We start from the raw sequence: 18,658 nt of genomic DNA on the forward strand, positions 1-18,658 counted from the left end.
TTAATGAAATGTTTAATTTGGGCTTTTGGGTTGGGTTCAGGTTGAACTCAGCCCAAACCGATTAAGGTTGGGTTTTGAAAAAATCTAATCCGACTTAAACCCGAATTGTAAATTTATATGTCTAGATTTTAAAATTTGTAGGCTGAACTCGGGTTGGGCTGGACTAACCCACTCAAGTTGCACCTCTGCACTTTCTTATTATTTATATGGTATTGTGTAATTTATAACTTTGTAATGTGTATTCCTGTTAATTGATTGTTGACGTCCCAAATGGGTTGTGCATAGCAAGCCAGTGATGGTCCGAAGTGGTTGGGCCAAGGAGCTGTGACCAAGGTCCTCCAACCAAAGGCCAGCTCATCATGGTCCAGTCATACGTGAATTAAATCCTACACATTTTTATTAATCTTTTTTATAATTTCAATAATAATTTTTTATTTTTAATTTATAATAAAGTATTCAAAAATTCTGTTGGATTTATTTTTTAAAAAATTATTTTTTATAAGACATATTTTTAGAGAATTATAAATTATATATATCTTTATTTATTGGTATTTCTTTTTTTTTTTTTTTTTTTTTCTTACCATTATCAAATTAAATAATTAACTATTTAAAAATAAAAGTGAGGCGTGCCGCTCATTTTTGACAAATTCCATGTCTGTGAAGTGGCACAAATTTCAAAACCCCATTATTTTTCTTAACCCTTAAGGTTGCTGTACGATTCGTTGAATAAAATCAAAAGCTGTCAACGAATAAAAAATCTGTACGTGGCCGTACTGAATCCCACAAGTATTATTATGTCCAGTAGCTCAATCTCAGTTTTCCAAATCGAGAAATCCAAAAATGGAAGGCGGTGACCAATTAATTACTGTTATGGTGTGTTTTGTAAGCAATCGAAGTAATTGAGTTTTTCCTCGTATTCCAAAGTTTATGTTCTCATATTTTTTTTACTTAATTTATTTTTATTTGATGGTTTTTAAATTTATTCTGAATTGGCTATTATGCGATATTATCAATTTTATACTCTGTCCTTAAATATAAGTCCCTGTTTAGAAATTGAAGTTTTGAACGGGACATGCAATTAATGTATTGTTCCCTTTTAAAATTATCAAATTGTCCTTTTTAATTTAAATATATATAGTTATAAAGTTTAAAATTTTTTAAAAAGATAAAGGACAATGATGAAAATATAATGAAAAGATGTTTTGACTTTTCAAAGAAGGCAACTAATTTGAGACATGTAAAAAGAATTTGTAACACCCACTTCACCATATGGCATGATATTTCTATGCTTTGGGTCTGAGTCTGCACGGTTTTGCTCTTGAGCTTTACTCCAAAGCGGCTCATACTAATTGGAGATGGCACATTTACATATAAGCACTTCACCTTTCCTCTACTCAAGTGATGTGGGACTGTGTACATAGCTCGTGATAGCCTGACAGTGTCTTTCGCACCCGCCCACGGCACACCCGCCCACAAGGTCATCACAATCCAGAAAAATAGACTACTAATTAGGGACAGAGGGAGTTTTTCTTATTTGACATTTTTTAATTTGAATGTTGTATTATCATTTAAAAAAAAAAAAAAATTAAACTTAAAAAAAGAAATTTTTTACTATACATCAATGTAGAATTTATTTAACTTGTATTACAAATATAATAATATTAAGTTCGGATTGTATTGTTCTCTTGAAAAAACTTGCCTTAGGAAGTCTTTTTGATGCCAAAACATTGCATAGATGGTTTTTTGTAATCTAAGTATGTAAAGTTGGATACCTAAAATGATTAGCATGGATGAAAAAATTATTAAAGAGACTTAATTTAAATATTTTTACTGCTTCTTTTAATTTCAGAAACATGATTTTGCAACTTGGTTATGAAAATCATAATAATAATAATTAATTAATTGTACAACCTATAAAATCTTTTGAATATGAATACTCTGTAGTTGTTATCTTAGAAAAAATATATATATGTAAAAAATAAATTATACTAATCGGTGGTTAATAAATAGATTGGACATTAATCACACAAATTGAGATGATGAAAATTAAAACAAATAACACTAACATCTATGTTCTAGTAAAGTATAGTCTTTCAATTGAAAACAAAATGGAAATAGTGTAATTAGTGACATCATGGGTGTGTATATCATAAAATAATTAAAATTTAAGAGCATTGCAAAAAAAAAACAAAAAAAAAAAAAATAATAATAATAATACTAATTAAAATTTGAGAGCAACTATAGTGACGTCACATAGTGAAACCAGTACACGAACCAAGGGGATGAGGGATAAAGATATATGCTAGTCACATGGTGAAACCAGTACGCGAACCAAGTGGAAGAGGGATAAAGATATGCTAGGCATGTGACTCAGCAAAGAACTCAAACCCCGATAAATATACCCGAACTCAAAACCTGATTAGAACCAACTCAACTACAAGAATCCAAAACTAGAACAAATTTAAGAGCAACTATAGTGACGTCACAGCGTGAAACCAGTACATGAACCAAGTGGATGAGGGATAAAGATATGCGAGCCATGCGACTCAGCAAAGAACTCAAACCCCGATAGATATACCCGAACTCAAAACCCGATTGAGAACCGACTCAACCACAAAAATCCAAAACTTGAACAAATATCTCTGTTTTTGTTTTTTTTTTTTTTTTGGTAAAAGAGGAGACAGGGCTAAACAGGGGGCCGAGCCCCTGGTGTGAGAAAACAAAGCTGGATCCAGACTGTCAAGGGCTGAGGTAACACGAACATACATCATAACATGAACCAATATCCATCTCCAATTGTTATGGTGAATTTTATCTATAATAATGAAATTTACTACTAAATTTTTAATGATAAAGTTTCGCCAATTTAAGTGGTGAAATTCATCGTTTAAAAGTACCCGTCTAACAAGTGAGTGACGTGATTCTTTTTTGTACAGTTGGATTTGCACAACCAAATATGAGAAAATTTAGTTCATGTATAATACATTTAGGAGAAGCAAACACTTCACCTAAAAGTGTCTTGGTGGTGACAAATACTCAGATGGGCGTGGGATATAGTCCGGAAACATTTGGGACAAGATTAAAAGTATCATGAAATTTGATTATGTTAGGGTAAACCACGACTGAACACATTTGGAACACTTTAAGGATATGTTAGTGTACTTTTGTAAATTTTTTAAAAAAGAATGTAATTCAATGTCATTTAAAATAATATAAAATTTTAGGGAGCAAAAATAACAAACATCTCCTTCTAAGTTTCAAATATGAGAAATTGGAGATGGTTGGAGTAATCACAATTGGAGGATGGTTTGAGTAACATTAATTAGACATAAAAGTGACATAGTACATATTGAGAATAATATTGAAAAAAGAGATAATACCATAATTAATGCGATCGAATAAAGTCAGTAAAAAAATATATGATATTATGTGGACTGACTAAGGCTATTGCTTTGTATAAAGCGGAATCGAAATAAGAGAATTACTTAGCTGACACTAAAAAATTGGAAAATGGCTTCGTTGATGTGTTTTTTTTTTTTTTTTTTTTCCGAAGGTTTGTTGGTCTTGTTGATGTTGATGCAAATATTATATTATTATTTTTGATATGTTCGTATCATATTTAGGTGTTGTTTGATACTAACTTGATACATGTATGCATATGGATGACTGCATCTTTATACATGCATGACAAATGTGAAACATTCCTACTATATCAACTTGCAAAGGCGGCAATTCATTGTGTGGTGAGTGGTGAGACAATCTTTGGACATATCACATGGACGGACCAACTAGAGGAAGGGTTAAAGATCCTAGAAAAAGTAGCACAAGTATCAATCAGAATTTTGCTATAAATAGCAATCAACCTCTTTCCCCTTTTAAGCCACAAGATACCTCTGCAAAATTGACCATGACACCAACCTCAAAACCTTCAATATGTTTCGGGCAAAGACAACCAACCCCACAACCACCCCATACTAGCCTCTATGCTGACCCGTTATCACGCCCATCACAATATTCCACCAAACCAGTGTACCGCGACCCTGGTCCAGACCGTGGACGCACCATTGCCTTTAGTGTGGTCCATGGTTCGATGCTTCAGTAAACCACAGACTTACAAGCTGTTTATAACCAGTTGCACCATTCGCGAGGGTGATGGTGGAACCGGAAGTGTTCGTGAGATCAAGGTCCAGTCTGACTTACCGGCCACAAGAAGCACGGAGAGGCTCGATTTTCTCGACGATGACATGCGTGTAATGAAGTTTAGCATCATCTGTGGCGATCACAGACTTGTGAATTATCAATCCAGGGTATCCGTGCACGAAGAGGAAGGTGGTAAGACGGTGGTTATGGAATCGTACGTGGTGGATATTCCGCCGGGTAACACTAAGAAAGAAAGATGCTGGTTTACTAGTAGTATAATTGGGTGGAATCTCAACACTTTGGCGGCAGTTGCAACGAAAAGTTGCATAGCTTCAAATTAGCTATATACGGGTTTAGAATCTATTGTGGAAGATTGGGTTCTGTTTTAAATTTTTGTAGTGTTTTTTTTTTCTCTGTAGCGAGACTATTTGCTTGTATTTGTATGGACTTGAAATCTCAAACTTTTCAAAGATATGGAAGCAGTATTACGTTAATTAGGATTTGGGTTTCGTTTAATTATTTAATATATGGAAAATCATGTTGTTGATTTTGAGAGAAAACAACTCTCTCCAAAAAAAAAAAAAAAAAAAAAACTTGAATCCAATGATTAATGCCAATTATATATGAAATCATTTAGGTGGTTGTTTTTTATTTAACAAGAAAGCACCATCTAAAAAATTTATTTCGGGTGTTATTATTATGAAAATAAAATAGGAGAAGGAGGGGAAGGGGCTAAGCCCACAAAGCAATCGGGTGGGCTGAGAGACAAGGATGCCCAAACAAAAGCTGAAGGAGGCCCAAAGAAGGGCCCAAACCCATCAGAGACAGACTCTCAAGCGCACATCAGCAAAAAATCATCACAGATTGGATTTTGGATTGAAATCGGCCTCCTCCTCCTATGATGACAAATGTTTTTGACTTGATTTTTTTAAAAAAATTAAGATAGTGTTGTTTGATTAAAAATTTAGTGTTGTTCTTATTATAGTTTATTTAGTTTCGATTTTTTTTAATGGTTACATATATTTTATTAAAAAAAGTAAAGCTGTCAAGAGAGTTACTTCATGAGCTATATATATATATATAACAATGAAATTAAAATTATTTTTTGAAATTTGTGAAAATTCAAATGAATTATTTAATACATATTTGAATTAATTGATTTTAACATTGAATAGTCTCAACCGGAGTCTATGAATGAGAAGGTGGGAGTCCAACATTCGATTATCAAAGTGAAGATTAGAGGGTTGAATGTTGTCTTTTATTAGAATATATAAAAATATTTTTTTCCCAAACGTTGATTTTAAATAGATTTTTTACATTCGGGTGCATATCTATTTATATATTTAGAGCATCTCCAATACTAAAATGCTAAATTCGGATGCCAAATCTATATTTTGACAGTGCTACAATGTCAAAATGTTATATTTTAGCAATTCTGCTCCAATGATGCATTTTATATAAAATGCTATTTTTTGACACACCCATTATTCTTTTTCAATTACCATTCCCACCATTCATTTTTGCATCAGTAATGTTAATATTAGTCACATTCCAAGTCAAGTTGTAGACATTAGAAGGAAAATAAAATTAAACTTAATTAAAAAGAATCAACAATCTAAAATATCTGGTCAAAAAATGACCCCATATATATATATATATATAATATAAATTTCTGAAAAAGAAAAAAAATATATAAAAAAAATTTATATAATAATATAAATTTTTTTATATATAATATAATTTATATAATATAAATTATTATATAAATTTTTTTTATATATTTTTTTTCTTTTTCAGAAATTTATATTATATATATATATATATATATATATGTATGTATGTATATTATATATATTTGATTATACTATTATTAAAAATATATATATATATATATTTAGGACAAATCATTTCAGCCTCCCAAATCGCCATATATATTTTTAGGGCAAATCATTTCAGCCTCCCCAATCGCCTCCATCTCTATTCTCGTTCTTAACTCTAAGAACTTGCCCCCCTTCTCTCTCTCTCTGTAACTGCAAACTACAAAATCTACAAGAATCAGAAGTTCAAAACCCATATATTTCAGTTTATCTATCTGTCTGCAAGAATCCAAAGTTGAAAACCTATTACCTATATTAAAACCCATATCGACGTATCATTTCAGATTGTTCAAAAAATCAAAACCCATATCTTTCAGTTTCCATCGCCCACTGTTCTAGTTCGGGTTCGCCGCTCGCAAGCTTCAGCCGCTGTCTCTCAACTCAGTCCACCAAGAAACATCAAGAAAGAAATTCACCGTTTTCGTCGAAAGAATCCCAAGGATAGAATCGAAATGGATCGTCGCAGAGGAAATTGCCGGAATTGGAAGCTTTTACTCTGAAATGGACGAAGGAAGAGGGCGATTGAGGGCGGAGAAGTAGAAGTGAGAGAAGAAGAAAGAGTTGAGAAGCAGAGGGCACCGGTTTCTTCCATTGAAGAGAGAGATTTTGGTAGAGCGAGAGAGAGAGACGGCAGGCAACAAAAAAGGCAAATAGCTATTGCTATTTGTTTTGTTAGATTTGGCACCAAAAATAGTAAAGGCAAATTTTGACAAGTGATATAGCAAGTCATTGGAGGGCTCAATTTTAACTCACCTGTTATATTTTGAATTGGCAACCCATATAGTAAGTGGGTTGGAGATGTTCTTATCTGGTTTAATTTATAGCCATTGGCCTTATGTGACTGTAGTCTTTTCTCACAGTCCTTAATCACCTCACAAAGTGAATTATAAGAGGTGCCATATTTCTTTAAAGCTTTCTGGGCACTTTATTTTAGTTCTTTCACTCTCTCCCTCACCATCTTCCCTTCTTTGCTCTGTATCACAGTCCTCACCATCCTCTCTATCTCCTCTCTCCCCACCACCTCCTTTGTTGGCAACTCCCTCAGTCGGACCGCCACGTGGAGCTCTTCCGTCAGCAAGGCAGCATTCAATCTCTGCTCAACATAGAGTGGCCATGCAATCATAGGTACTCCATGCACTATGCTTTCTAAACTTGAATTCCAACCAGAGTGTGTTAGAAAACCCCTTATTGATGGATAGCTTAGGATCTCCACCTGTAGGGTCCAAAGTGGAACAACAACTCCCAAATTGTGGGTCCTCATCACGAACCCATCTGGCAGGTAGTCAGGGGTATCATCAGGAGTATTGTTCCTTGATGTGAAAAACGACGCATCCGTACTACCCTCGATGGGTGGGTGCACCACCCGAACAAACCTCTACCGGCTCAGCTCCAATTCCCAAGCCAGCTCAGACCATCTCCAATGCAAAAATGCCATTTTTACATGCCAAATCTATATTTTGAGAGGTGTTACAGTGTAAAAATGTTATATTTTAACAATTCTGCTCCAATGGTGCATTTTATCCAAAATGCTATTTTTTGACACAACCACGAATTTTTTTTTTTTTTTAACTACCATTCCCAACTACCATTTTTAAATAGAAATCATCTATGAAAAAATGTAAAAGGAACCCATCTACCATAATACTCAAATTAATCACCAATTTGCATAAAGAGACTTCAAAATTAGAATTATTTTTGTTTTTGTTTAACAAAGAAAAGAAAAAGAAAAGAAAAAACTACAAGTCTCAGACAAACATAACTAGTAAATACTTTTGCTAGACTTTCATTTATAAGAAAGAAGACTTTCATTTACATGCATTCAAGAAAATCCATTGCATCTCATGATAGAAAATCATCATAAAAAACTAAAAGATAAAAAAAGTTCATATAGTAGGTCCACAATAACTCACTTTAAGGTCATGAAAGAGAATTATAGTTGAATTTCAGAATAAATATTACATCAACACAGAAATTTTTTTTTTCCCTAAATGGGGTGTTTTTATAAATATAACCAAAATAATACAATTACAAAGGAGATGAACTCCAATACATAAATAGGAATGAATACTTTTCACTCCCAGCAAAAAGACATCAAAACAAAGTAAAAGAGTAAGAAACTTATTAGCCTAAAAGCCAAATCTGATCAACACATGAGCAGGCAGCTTCTCTCTGATCTTCAAAATATATTACTTCAACAAGTCTTCTATCAAAACCACTTATATAGAAACATTATCTGAATGTGCAGCAAAAAGCTATACAATCTGAATTGTCATCAATTGCAGATAGTTAACAAATCTTCCAATCTAAGATTGAGATATGTAAGCACATCCCAAATTATAATCCTGACAGCATATTCATAAGAGTCTTTTGTGCCATTGTGTAGTGCTGAATTTCTACTTGACCAAATTTTCCAAATTGTAGCAGCAAATAAAGCACCCAACACTTTTAATTTTGTGCTTTTTACAGTTGAATTCACAATGAAACAATCTGTCAATTATAACATGGTAGAAAACCTAGGCATTTCCAAATGAAGTAAAGAATTGATCTCTTGCCAAATTGCAGCAGCATATGCACATTCACAAAAGACGTGATCATTAGAATCTATATTTGCCAAACAATTATGACAGATGGAGGGAAGGATCAAGCCACGCTTCTGCAAATTAACAAAGCTGGGGTTCTTATTATGTACAATAATTACAACTCCCACAACAATTCGAGGTCTACAACTGCCCTATAATACATTAGTCCATGACCGTAATTGTTTTTTAGCCTTACACTCATTCCAAGCTGCTTTCAGAGAAAATCTTCCATGCTTCCATACCATTGTATCAGCACCAGCTTGTAGCTCAACATTTTGAATAGCAAAACAGACTTCATCAGGTAAATCAAACTGGACAGCCTAAACACCATTATTAATGATATCAGACACCATAGGATTTCTGTCAATGTGTCTAAACTGTGTAGCCCTACATCAACACATAATTACAAGTCATAGATGTAAAAATCATAACCGTAATTACAGATTCTTTTGAGCTTAAACCCAAGAAATCCCTCTCCATTTTCAGAGTTCAATCAGATATAAAAAGCATACAAGTTTGAAAGAAAAAAAAAACCCAACTTATATTCCGAGTCAAAACCCTCTAATTTTTGCAGGTCAACAGAGATGAAAGCTCTCTGCTCCTAAAGCAACAAACCCTAAAACCTTATGCCAATTGGTGATTAACAGAGGAGGGGTTTGTGCTATGTAATATGTTTGGCTACTAGAAGACATGGCATGTATAATTACAGATTTGAGTTTTTTCAACAAAATTACAGATATGAGAAGATATATATATATATATATATATATATATGAGGATGAGAGGGGAAGAGAAAATACAGATATGAGAATTTACCCGGTTTGGTATTCGTCGCCTTTAAGCGCCGACCGCCGTCGATAAACGCCAGTCGTTGCAGATGAGAGGGAAAAAATATTTTAATAATTTTTTTATATAATTTTTTTTTTTGGAAGTTTATATATATTATATATATAATATACATATAAAGATGCGAGTGAGTGATGATTGGTGAGAAACGGTACCGTTTTAGGAAATGAGAGACTTGCCAAAAAAATTTGACAGCTGCCATATATGAGAAAAAATTTAAGAATCTCAAATTTTAAGAGTTCAAATAAGAGTTCATTGGAGAGACCATTTTTTACCCAACTCTCATATTTTGAATTTGTTAGAGTTGCCCAACAAATTCATGACTCTTCCCATCTGCTCACAGTGTTCTATACTTTCTACTGGGCCCATTATAGCCATTGGGCTACCCGCACAAAAATAAGGTGAGCTAACCCAGTAGGCTTAGGTGTCGCGTTAACCTTTTCTTCTAGCCCTTTGCCTCCTATTTATTTATTTTACAACTTCCAGTTCTTTGCAAAGTCTATCTCTCTTTTTCAATATTATTATTTTTCGTATTTTGCATACTTTTGTTACATGGTTTAGACTGTAGAGGCAACTAGACATAATCTTTGAATTGGCACATTTTAACTTTTTAACACTTACACATGTACTTATTAATCATTTATACAAATCAGTTCTTTTCATCAATTTATTATTATTTTTATATTATATTATGTAATTTATTATTATTTAATTTTTATATAATATGAATATTTATTCTAGTTAGTTGATCAAAAGTTGCTTCACGGTTGATGTTTCGTTCTATTAAAATTTCTTCTATGTAGATTTTCTACAATAAATATTTCTATTATTGAACTTTAACTATAATTTGCAATAGTTTTTTTTCCGTTGAACAAGAATTTTTTACGTGATATACACATAGTAAATGTGTCATTTTATTTAATTATTTGTGGGGAGCGACCTTTCTTAAGTCTTAAGTATCCCGATCATCAAAGTTATTGTGAAAGAAGAAAAGCAACGTACACGTGGCATACCAAATGGCAAAATTTTACACCTGTTCCGATTTGCAAGTACTAATTGTGATTCTCTCGCACTTGTCATGCATGCAAAGCTTTACACGTGTTTTGATTTCCAATTGCCAATTGTGCACTTGTATTACCAAAAATATTTGATGCGTAGAGAAATATATATACACACACGCACATATTATATCAGTAGAATTTTACCGTCGGCAATTTTATGGTAAATATTTAGGAGCTGCAAAAATCCATGTAATGAGGTAAAATCTTATGAAAATCACAGTACCCAACGAGATGAAGGATATAGATATAAAAAATTCAACATCGACCGACTCAACTACACAAGATGACAAAACTAAGAAACTTTTTCTATATATTTAGCGGTAGTCTCTTCCTTTTAGGCTACCATTTATTTCCGCACAAAGAACGAGTGAACAGGCTTAGCTAAAATGCACCATAAACCAAACACAACAACCATATGAAGACCCTATACCACACACACAATGTTTTACCACACCAGTGTAGCTCCACCCTGGTCCAGACCATAGACGCGCCACTGGCTCGAGTGTGGTCCTTTGTCCGACGCTTCAACGAGCCACAAGGCTACAAGCAGTTGATCAAGAGTTGTATCATGCATGATGGTGATGGGGGTGTGGGAAGTGTCCGCGAAGTCACGGTGAAGTCCGGCTTACCGGCTGAGAGAAGCATAGAGCGGCTCGATATGCTTGACGATGACATGCATGTCATGGTGTTTAGCATTATTGGTGGTGATCATCGACTCTCGAACTATCAGTCTACTTTGACCGTCCATCAAGAGGATGGCGGTGGTAAGACGGTGGTGATCGAATCCTACGTGGTGGATATACCGGACGGTAATAGCAAGGAGGAAACCTGCTGGTTTATTAATACAATAGTAAGGTGTAACCTTAAGTCTTTGGCTGAGATTGCAGAGGGTAGGGTTCGTAGAAGATAGGCCTTTAATTAGTTGCTAATGTTTGTATCCTTCTACTTGTTGCTATTTCTAATGGAGCTTTTGGTACCCTCTTTTATTTTAATACAACTTACTTTACAACCCCCTTCTTGTTAGATAATATTTTTTTGCACATATGTTCTCACATAAATAAAAATATATTATTTTAATAAATCTGTCGATACCATATCATCGACTCATTGACAATTTAGAACATTAAATTTTGTTTTTCTAAAACAATTCTTCGTAACAGTGTGATTTTGGCAATAAAAATATGTTTGGTGCAATTTTATTTACACATTATTAAAACACTTCGTGAAAAGTGGTTCAAAATTAAAACACAAAAAAGTTATTTTTTCTTGTTTTGACAATTGTTCATATCTCACAACCATAACAGTAGTTTCTGTTTTCTACATTTTCACAGTAAAACAATATCGTTCTCAAACGTATTTTAATTTTTTTTCAAAACACTCTTATAGTAAAACACTATTTTTATTTTAGCATAAAATAAAGCACCTAAAATAAAAGACATGCAAATGGCTATATATGCGTTTTTAATTTTGTTTGTGGATGCAATACTTCTCAAAAGTAACAAGTTGGTTAATATCATCACTTGAGAACACGTAAGTTGTTGTTTGTCTCACTTGTAAAGCACTAAGGAGAGTCATGGCTCATACATGCATGATGACATCTATCAACGAACGTTTTAAAATATTCAGATGCTAACAATTTTAAGTTTCTGGACATTGTCTGCTAAATTGCGATGTATTGCGTCACTTGAGCATGCGCTTTCAATAAGCTTGTTTGTCTTTTACATGAATTTCCACTTTTGCTCTTAGATCATCTCTTTTGGTCACTACTACCAACTAGCAACATTCATTGGACTGGGCTTATTTCTTGGTCATTTTGGTAATTGAGTGATTTCTGTAGATCAAACTCTTACTTTGAATCTAAAGAGAGAGTTGGATCTGAAGGGAAAGCCCACAGACGCATCCCATATTTACTTCAATTTAGTGTGGACCTCTTTTACATATCGTAACTATAATACATTCAGACCCGAATATATAATAACCGCCAATCATAACTCTTAATTTTAGATATTTGTGTATCGTGTTGCTATTGACCAAATAGTTAGTTTTATCTAGATTTTTATTTGGGTATCATGTTGTGATTGGCCAGAATAGCTATAGCATATAGTTGCTAAATAAATTTGGGTCATTAAAAACTAAATTCTTTTTCTAAATACATTTATACCGGAAAAGAAATTATATATGTTAGATTGGAATTTCAATAAAATATTATAGCTTATAAGGCATTTTCATTGCAATAATCCATATTAGATATTTTTGATAAATTTGATTCATATTTTGATATTACATATTTATGCAAAGAAAAATTAGGTAATATGATTGAAGCATGAAGGAGCAGAATGAAATTCCAACAATTGTCAGGTGCATATTATGAAGTAAATGTCTTGTAAAGTATAGTACATACAAAAGAAGCGTGACTTCTTGGAGTTTTATTCTACTATATCTAAAAACACAGTTACCACTGGTACGAACTAGTGTGAGTGAATCAGATATTAGAGGCCATGCTTCGATTCAATCTCCTCTGTTGATTCAATCGCATGCGTAGGGGCCATCATGCCTCGCATCCCAGCGTACCCCGTGAAGCCTGATTCCTTCATTTTCCATGCTGACCGTTCGATGGGATCAGCATAAGCCGTCGTATCTGTATGACGAACGTGCGGAAACGGGAATGACAGTACATGAACCACGATCTTGATATTGTGTATGAAATCAAAACCCTTGATCTTCACGTAGTTGATCCTCATCGGCGTCAACGGCCCGCCGCCACCCGCGGTTGTCACCACCAGCTTCTGTCCTTGTTCCATCGTTGGCAACTCCGTCGCCATCGGCAAAATCTCCAAATCAGACGCCCTCAACAGCCTGTTCGGCACCATGTGGAACCTCAAATGGGAGACGTAATCGTGACCGCCGGAAAAAATCGACTTGTCGTCAAGAGCGAACACGGTCACCGTTCGAAGATTCAATAGCTCTACATACTTGACTCTCAGAGCAAGAGCGAGTACGCTGTAGCCACTGATCTGTAATCGGAGCATGGCGTCCTTCAGCATCATGCGCATCATAAAGAACTTCTCCACCGGCGGCGCCGGAGGGAATGAGAGAGAAGTCATTCGCTCGATGTGGCAAGAGAACGGCGATAGGTGAGAGATGAAGCCTTGGATGCCGTGAACGACGACGAGGCCGTTGTTGAAGAGGTCCGGACGAGTGACCTCGACGCCGTTGACGAAGATTCTGGAAGAGTTGTTGTCGGCGTTGATGTTGATGCATCGGCCGGGGGCTAGGGTTTCAATCTTGGTGCCGAAGGCTAGCGTGCGCAGGAAGTGGAGAGGGTAGAGGCCTGGGATGGTGTGTTCTTGGAGGAGGAGGGGAACGGAGCAGGTAGGGCAGGTGAGGAGCGAGGAATCGGTGGGAGCGAACACGGTGGCGGGGCCTCGCCATGTGGTGGCGGTGGAGAGAGAGGCGGCGGCGGCGGCGAGTTCTTGGAAACCGAGATTGGTAAGAACTGGGCCGAAGAGAGAGGATGGATACGGCGGGGATGGTGATGATGCTGGTGATGAGGCGTCTTCAATGGCGACGACGATCGTCGAGGAGATGAAGATGGAGATTAGGATGAGTAGTTTCAAAGGAGTAGCCATGAGTGAGGATTCTATTGTAGAGAGAGAAACCTCTAGAGAGAGAGAGAGATAACGAAATGAAGTTGAAGAAGAAGAATGACCAAGTGGAGCTGGACCTTGTGCAGTTATATAACAGATTCGAAACAAGCAAAGCAATGATTTTGGCGGGAGAATTTGTTAACTGCAGTAGCATTTTGACGAAAATATCCTTGGTTTATATCTCTACAATCTTCTACGGTTTCTTGACATTTGTAAGACTAGATACTGGAAGGCTGCAATTACCGACGGACACCAAATATGTGCTTGAATTGGGGTAGTTCATAGTTGGGCCGAAGTCCTGTTTGGGATATGATAATTCAATAAAGCTCCACCTATTTCTATATATAGCCAAATTTGGGTTTGGTCCATCTTAGTTCGGCCCAATGACTAAAGTGTTCGACCACCGCCTTCCACCACTATCACCTCTACTGCTGCCACCACCACCATCGATTTTCACCACTACCATATTCAACCAACGCCACCTCTATTTCCTTCAACTACCATCATTGTCACCATCAGTGTCACCATTACAACCACTATTGCCGTTGCAATCATCACCATTGCATTCCACTACTGCCACCTTCCACCACAACTACTTACACACTGTTACCTTCCACCACTTCCACCACCGTCACTGCCACCGCCATCCACCACCACCACTGCCTTACACCGTCGCCGCCACCTCTACCACCACTGTCATAGCCACAAACTTCCACCATCGCCACTGCTTTTCGCTGCCTCCACAACTGTCGTTACTTTCCACCACCACCACACGATCGTCGCCGCCTCCATTGCTTTCTACCACCTCCACCACTACCGCATTTACCACCACCTTCCACCACCGTCACCGCTTTCTACCACTACCACCATCGTTATTTTCACTGCCTTCCACCACTACCGCCACCACTTTTTACCACTGCCATGCGCCAACTTCCACCACCTTCCACATCACCGCTACCCCATTACCTTCCACTACCACCACCGTTGTCGCCTCCACAACTGTCGCCGCCATCCACCACCACCACACCGTCTCCACCGCCTCTGCTACCTTCCACCATTGCCACCACCTCCACCATTACCGCCATCACCACCGCCACTACCACCATCTTTCACCATTATCACCTCCACTACCACTGCCATTGCATTTTACCAATACCATTGTTGCATTCCATCGCCGCTGATATCTTATAACACCACCACCTACACCACTACCACTTTTCACCTCCACCACCGTTTACCATCACCGTCATTTCTCTTACAAAAATAATAGAAAAATATTATTTTGTTAATTTAATTTATTTGTCACTAAGAGGGTTATTTTGAAGAATTTAATTTAAAATTCATTTCATTCTAAATTTTAAATTGATCCAACCAAACATTAGAATGGTTATTATTATTCTATTCTTACACATTTTATATTTGCAACCACATAATAAAACAAGAATGACCATTCCATTTTATTTTATCCGCATATTCCATTTAGTTTACGCACATCTCAAACGCAAAGTGACAATTTTTATGTATAAACACACTAATTGGTCGACTAAAAGTCTAAGAGTGTGTTTAGATGGGATGATTTAGAGAGATAGGGAAAGAAAAGAAAAAAAAAGATATGGCTTAAATATGTTTGAGTGGTTTAAAATGAGAGAAAATAAATGACAGGAGAGATAGGGAGGAATAACTATTTATCTGTATCCTTTATTTCATATATAAAAAAAAAAATGAAAAGACAGAGAGAGAAATGATAGTGTTTAAGTAATATTTTCATAATTTCAAAATTACCCTTAACAATTAAAAAGAGAAAATTATTATTCCACTTATATGACTTTTATTTAAAAGGATACGTTAGTTAGTAATTTAGTTATTATCATCTATCTTTTTTCCTCCTCTTTAGCATGTCCAAACAAAAATACTTGCATTTCTTTTCCATTATCTTCTTTTCTATCCATAATTATTACTACCTTTCTTCTCTCTTCTCTTCTCTCATATCTAATACCGTTATTTCTTTTCTTTTTTGTCCAATATATCCGAACAAAGCCTAAAACTAATTTATCAGCGAGTCATTTAAGTGAGTGGAGTCAATGGTTAAAAAAAAAAAAAAAAAATTGGCGAGGGTGGGTATGCTCCGCCCAAACATAACCAATGGTCATTTCATCATTCATCAGCGACTCTCTCTCTCTTGGTTCCTCTCAAATTTACACCTAGATTTCTAGTGACTCTCTCTATTCGATCGACCGGATTCACAATTCTTTCAGTCAATTTCAACTTCGATTTCACTAGTAGGTTTCTGACGATTTCGTCTTCACAACAACCATCAGTTTAATTTTGATTGCAGCAATCGACTTCGATCGCAGCCCCAAACTTTGATTTCGGCTTATCTTCATCAATCACACCAAGACTTTGCATCGAAAACCGATCAATTGTGAGAGAGACCATTTTCTCGACACTCTGCGTTTAAACTGAGAGTTCAAATCGTTCTATAGCGCAGTTGTCATTTCAATTGATCTATATTCAAAAAAGCTTGATTTCTCTTGTTGGTATCTTCAGCAATGTTTCAAGTCTCTCCTTTTCTATTTCTTAAGCTGTAAGTATATTTACTCCATTTATCACCAAGTGTTTGATGGAATGCCTCATTAGCATACCTTTGTATAACTGTATTTCTGTGTTGATTTTAACAATAGTCCGATCTTTGAACAGATCAAGTCTGTTAGGAGCTTTCATTAGTGCGAGGTGAGACCATTGCTGGAATTCATTTTATTTTCTGTACTATATGATTCCCATAAAACATTTCAGATGGGTTTATAGTCCTTTTAGATGGTACCATTATTATTATTTATTTATTTATTTATTTTTTGTCATGGTTATGTGGATAGAAATGAAATAATAGCAATATTGTAGATATATGACATCTAAATTGCTTACATTTGGTACTGTCTCTGTAGTGGGTACTGTGATTTTTTGCTGTTTTGGGCCCTTGTCTTGTAATTAGTGCCATCCTACATTACCTTTTCTCTGGAGGAATGGGCTTGTTTTGCAAATATGTTTTGGGTACAGTGACATTCTTTCAAATATGACCAAAATATAACTTAATGACAAAGTGGGAATTTAGTAGTATATATTGTCTCACTCGATATATAAACCAAATTTAATAATTATATATATCTCTGTTTGTTTCTACTAATTTGAATCTGATGTGTTGATGTATTTGTGTTATATCTTGTCCCGTTTTCGTGCCTGTGCTACTTGGTTTCCGAGCTCTCTATATGTTTACTTGTGATTTTTTTACCTGGGTGATTTGATGTTATATAGTCTTCATAAACTATCTATCACAATATACATATATGTGTGTCTGTGTGTGTGTCGCATGACTGCATTCATTGCCAATTAAACACTATTATATGTCTGCATTCCTTACTAATGGTATTTTTGTACTCTTGTTCCTTTGTCATCTAACTTTGTGGATTCTATATGCTATTGAAATTTTCTGGCCTTAAATATTAATCAGCTCTATGGATAGATTCAGTATTCTAGTGTATTATAACCTTGATTTTAGATTTTTTAGTCTGCTACAAATGTCCTTATATTCTTAATTATTAAATCTGAAACTGCCCCATTTGTTTTGTTACTGACCCGTTCATGACCTGCCCAATTGCCACCCCTAGTGCTAACCTTTGTCACCCTCTTCATATCAGGTATGGATTGTTATTGTTTTGTATCAGAGGATCACGAAGAACAGCCTCGGCAGGATTATTACAAGCTTAAAATTAGTAGGTAATTGTCATTTTAGCATTTGAACTATTAAATTATGAGCTCTCTGTTACAATCATGGTGAAACTTTGGGAGATGAAATTGAATATGGTAATTTTGGGTAATTCATTTGACCTTTTTTTTTTTTGGTTAAAAATAATATATATATATATATATATATTAATTATCTCTTTAGCTGTAAAATTTACCTGAGTTACTATGTTTTTGTGTATTGCTGGAATTGGAAATTTTTTTGGCTTTAGATTTGAAGTTGAAAGTAAAAGAGTTTTGCTTAAACTCAAGGAAGTTTGGATTTAGTTTGATCCCAATCGTCAGCGTCGTTGAGGAAATGTTCAACCCACTGCAGAGAAGGGTTGCCTGAGAATTATATATTTATATGTGTGCGTGTGTGTGGGGCATGTTCTACACTTTTAACTAAATTCTTATTAATATATTACTGCAAAACACTTTTACCTAAATTCCTATTAATATATTACTGTCAAATTGTTTTTAATTTTTTAAAATATATGCTATTTAATTACATTTTTTATTTATTTAATGTTAGCATTATTATTTATGTAAATAAATACTCTGTTATATTAGAGTGGAAGAGTAATATATGAATAAATTTGTATTCAATATGCATATTAAATATTTAAATAAAAGTAAATAAAATACAAGGATTTGGAGTGAAAGGGTAAGATGGTAAATCATTGAAGAAACTATAGGATGTTTTAGTTTATTTTATGCAATTCTTGGTG

General features: G+C 35.1%; 4 protein-coding genes across 4 annotated transcripts; 2 read left to right on the top strand and 2 right to left on the bottom strand.

Annotated features, from left to right (window-relative positions):
• Nucleotides 1-3,983: 3,983 nt before the first annotated feature.
• On the top strand, nucleotides 3,984-4,814 carry LOC132279215 (abscisic acid receptor PYL12-like). The gene has a single exon (XM_059781144.1). The coding sequence runs from the start codon at nucleotides 3,984-3,986 to the stop codon at nucleotides 4,479-4,481; it is 498 nt and encodes a 165-aa protein (XP_059637127.1). The 3' UTR covers nucleotides 4,482-4,814.
• A 2,128-nt stretch (nucleotides 4,815-6,942) lies between these two features.
• On the bottom strand, nucleotides 6,943-9,076 carry LOC132279224 (anthocyanidin 3-O-glucosyltransferase 5-like). The gene is made up of 3 exons (XM_059781153.1): nucleotides 9,038-9,076; nucleotides 8,839-8,916; nucleotides 6,943-7,392 (listed from the first exon to the last, which is right to left on the bottom strand). The coding sequence occupies exons 1-3, from the start codon at nucleotides 9,074-9,076 to the stop codon at nucleotides 6,943-6,945; spliced, it is 567 nt and encodes a 188-aa protein (XP_059637136.1).
• Nucleotides 9,077-10,918: 1,842 nt separating this feature from the next.
• LOC132311611 (abscisic acid receptor PYL11-like) lies at nucleotides 10,919-11,413 on the top strand. The gene has a single exon (XM_059809647.1). It carries the CDS (start codon nucleotides 10,919-10,921, stop codon nucleotides 11,411-11,413), a length of 495 nt encoding a protein of 164 aa, XP_059665630.1.
• A 1,579-nt stretch (nucleotides 11,414-12,992) lies between these two features.
• Nucleotides 12,993-14,132, bottom strand: LOC132279232 (fasciclin-like arabinogalactan protein 21). The gene has a single exon (XM_059781162.1). The coding sequence runs from the start codon at nucleotides 14,130-14,132 to the stop codon at nucleotides 12,993-12,995; it is 1,140 nt and encodes a 379-aa protein (XP_059637145.1).
• Between the last annotated feature and the right edge of the window lie 4,526 nt (nucleotides 14,133-18,658).

Source organism: Cornus florida, unplaced genomic scaffold (assembly GCF_030987335.1).
Source record: "Cornus florida cultivar Cherokee Brave unplaced genomic scaffold, ASM3098733v1 CherokeeBrave_3.0.0_Hap2_Chr01, whole genome shotgun sequence".
In the NCBI taxonomy this organism is placed as follows: domain Eukaryota; kingdom Viridiplantae; phylum Streptophyta; class Magnoliopsida; order Cornales; family Cornaceae; genus Cornus; species Cornus florida.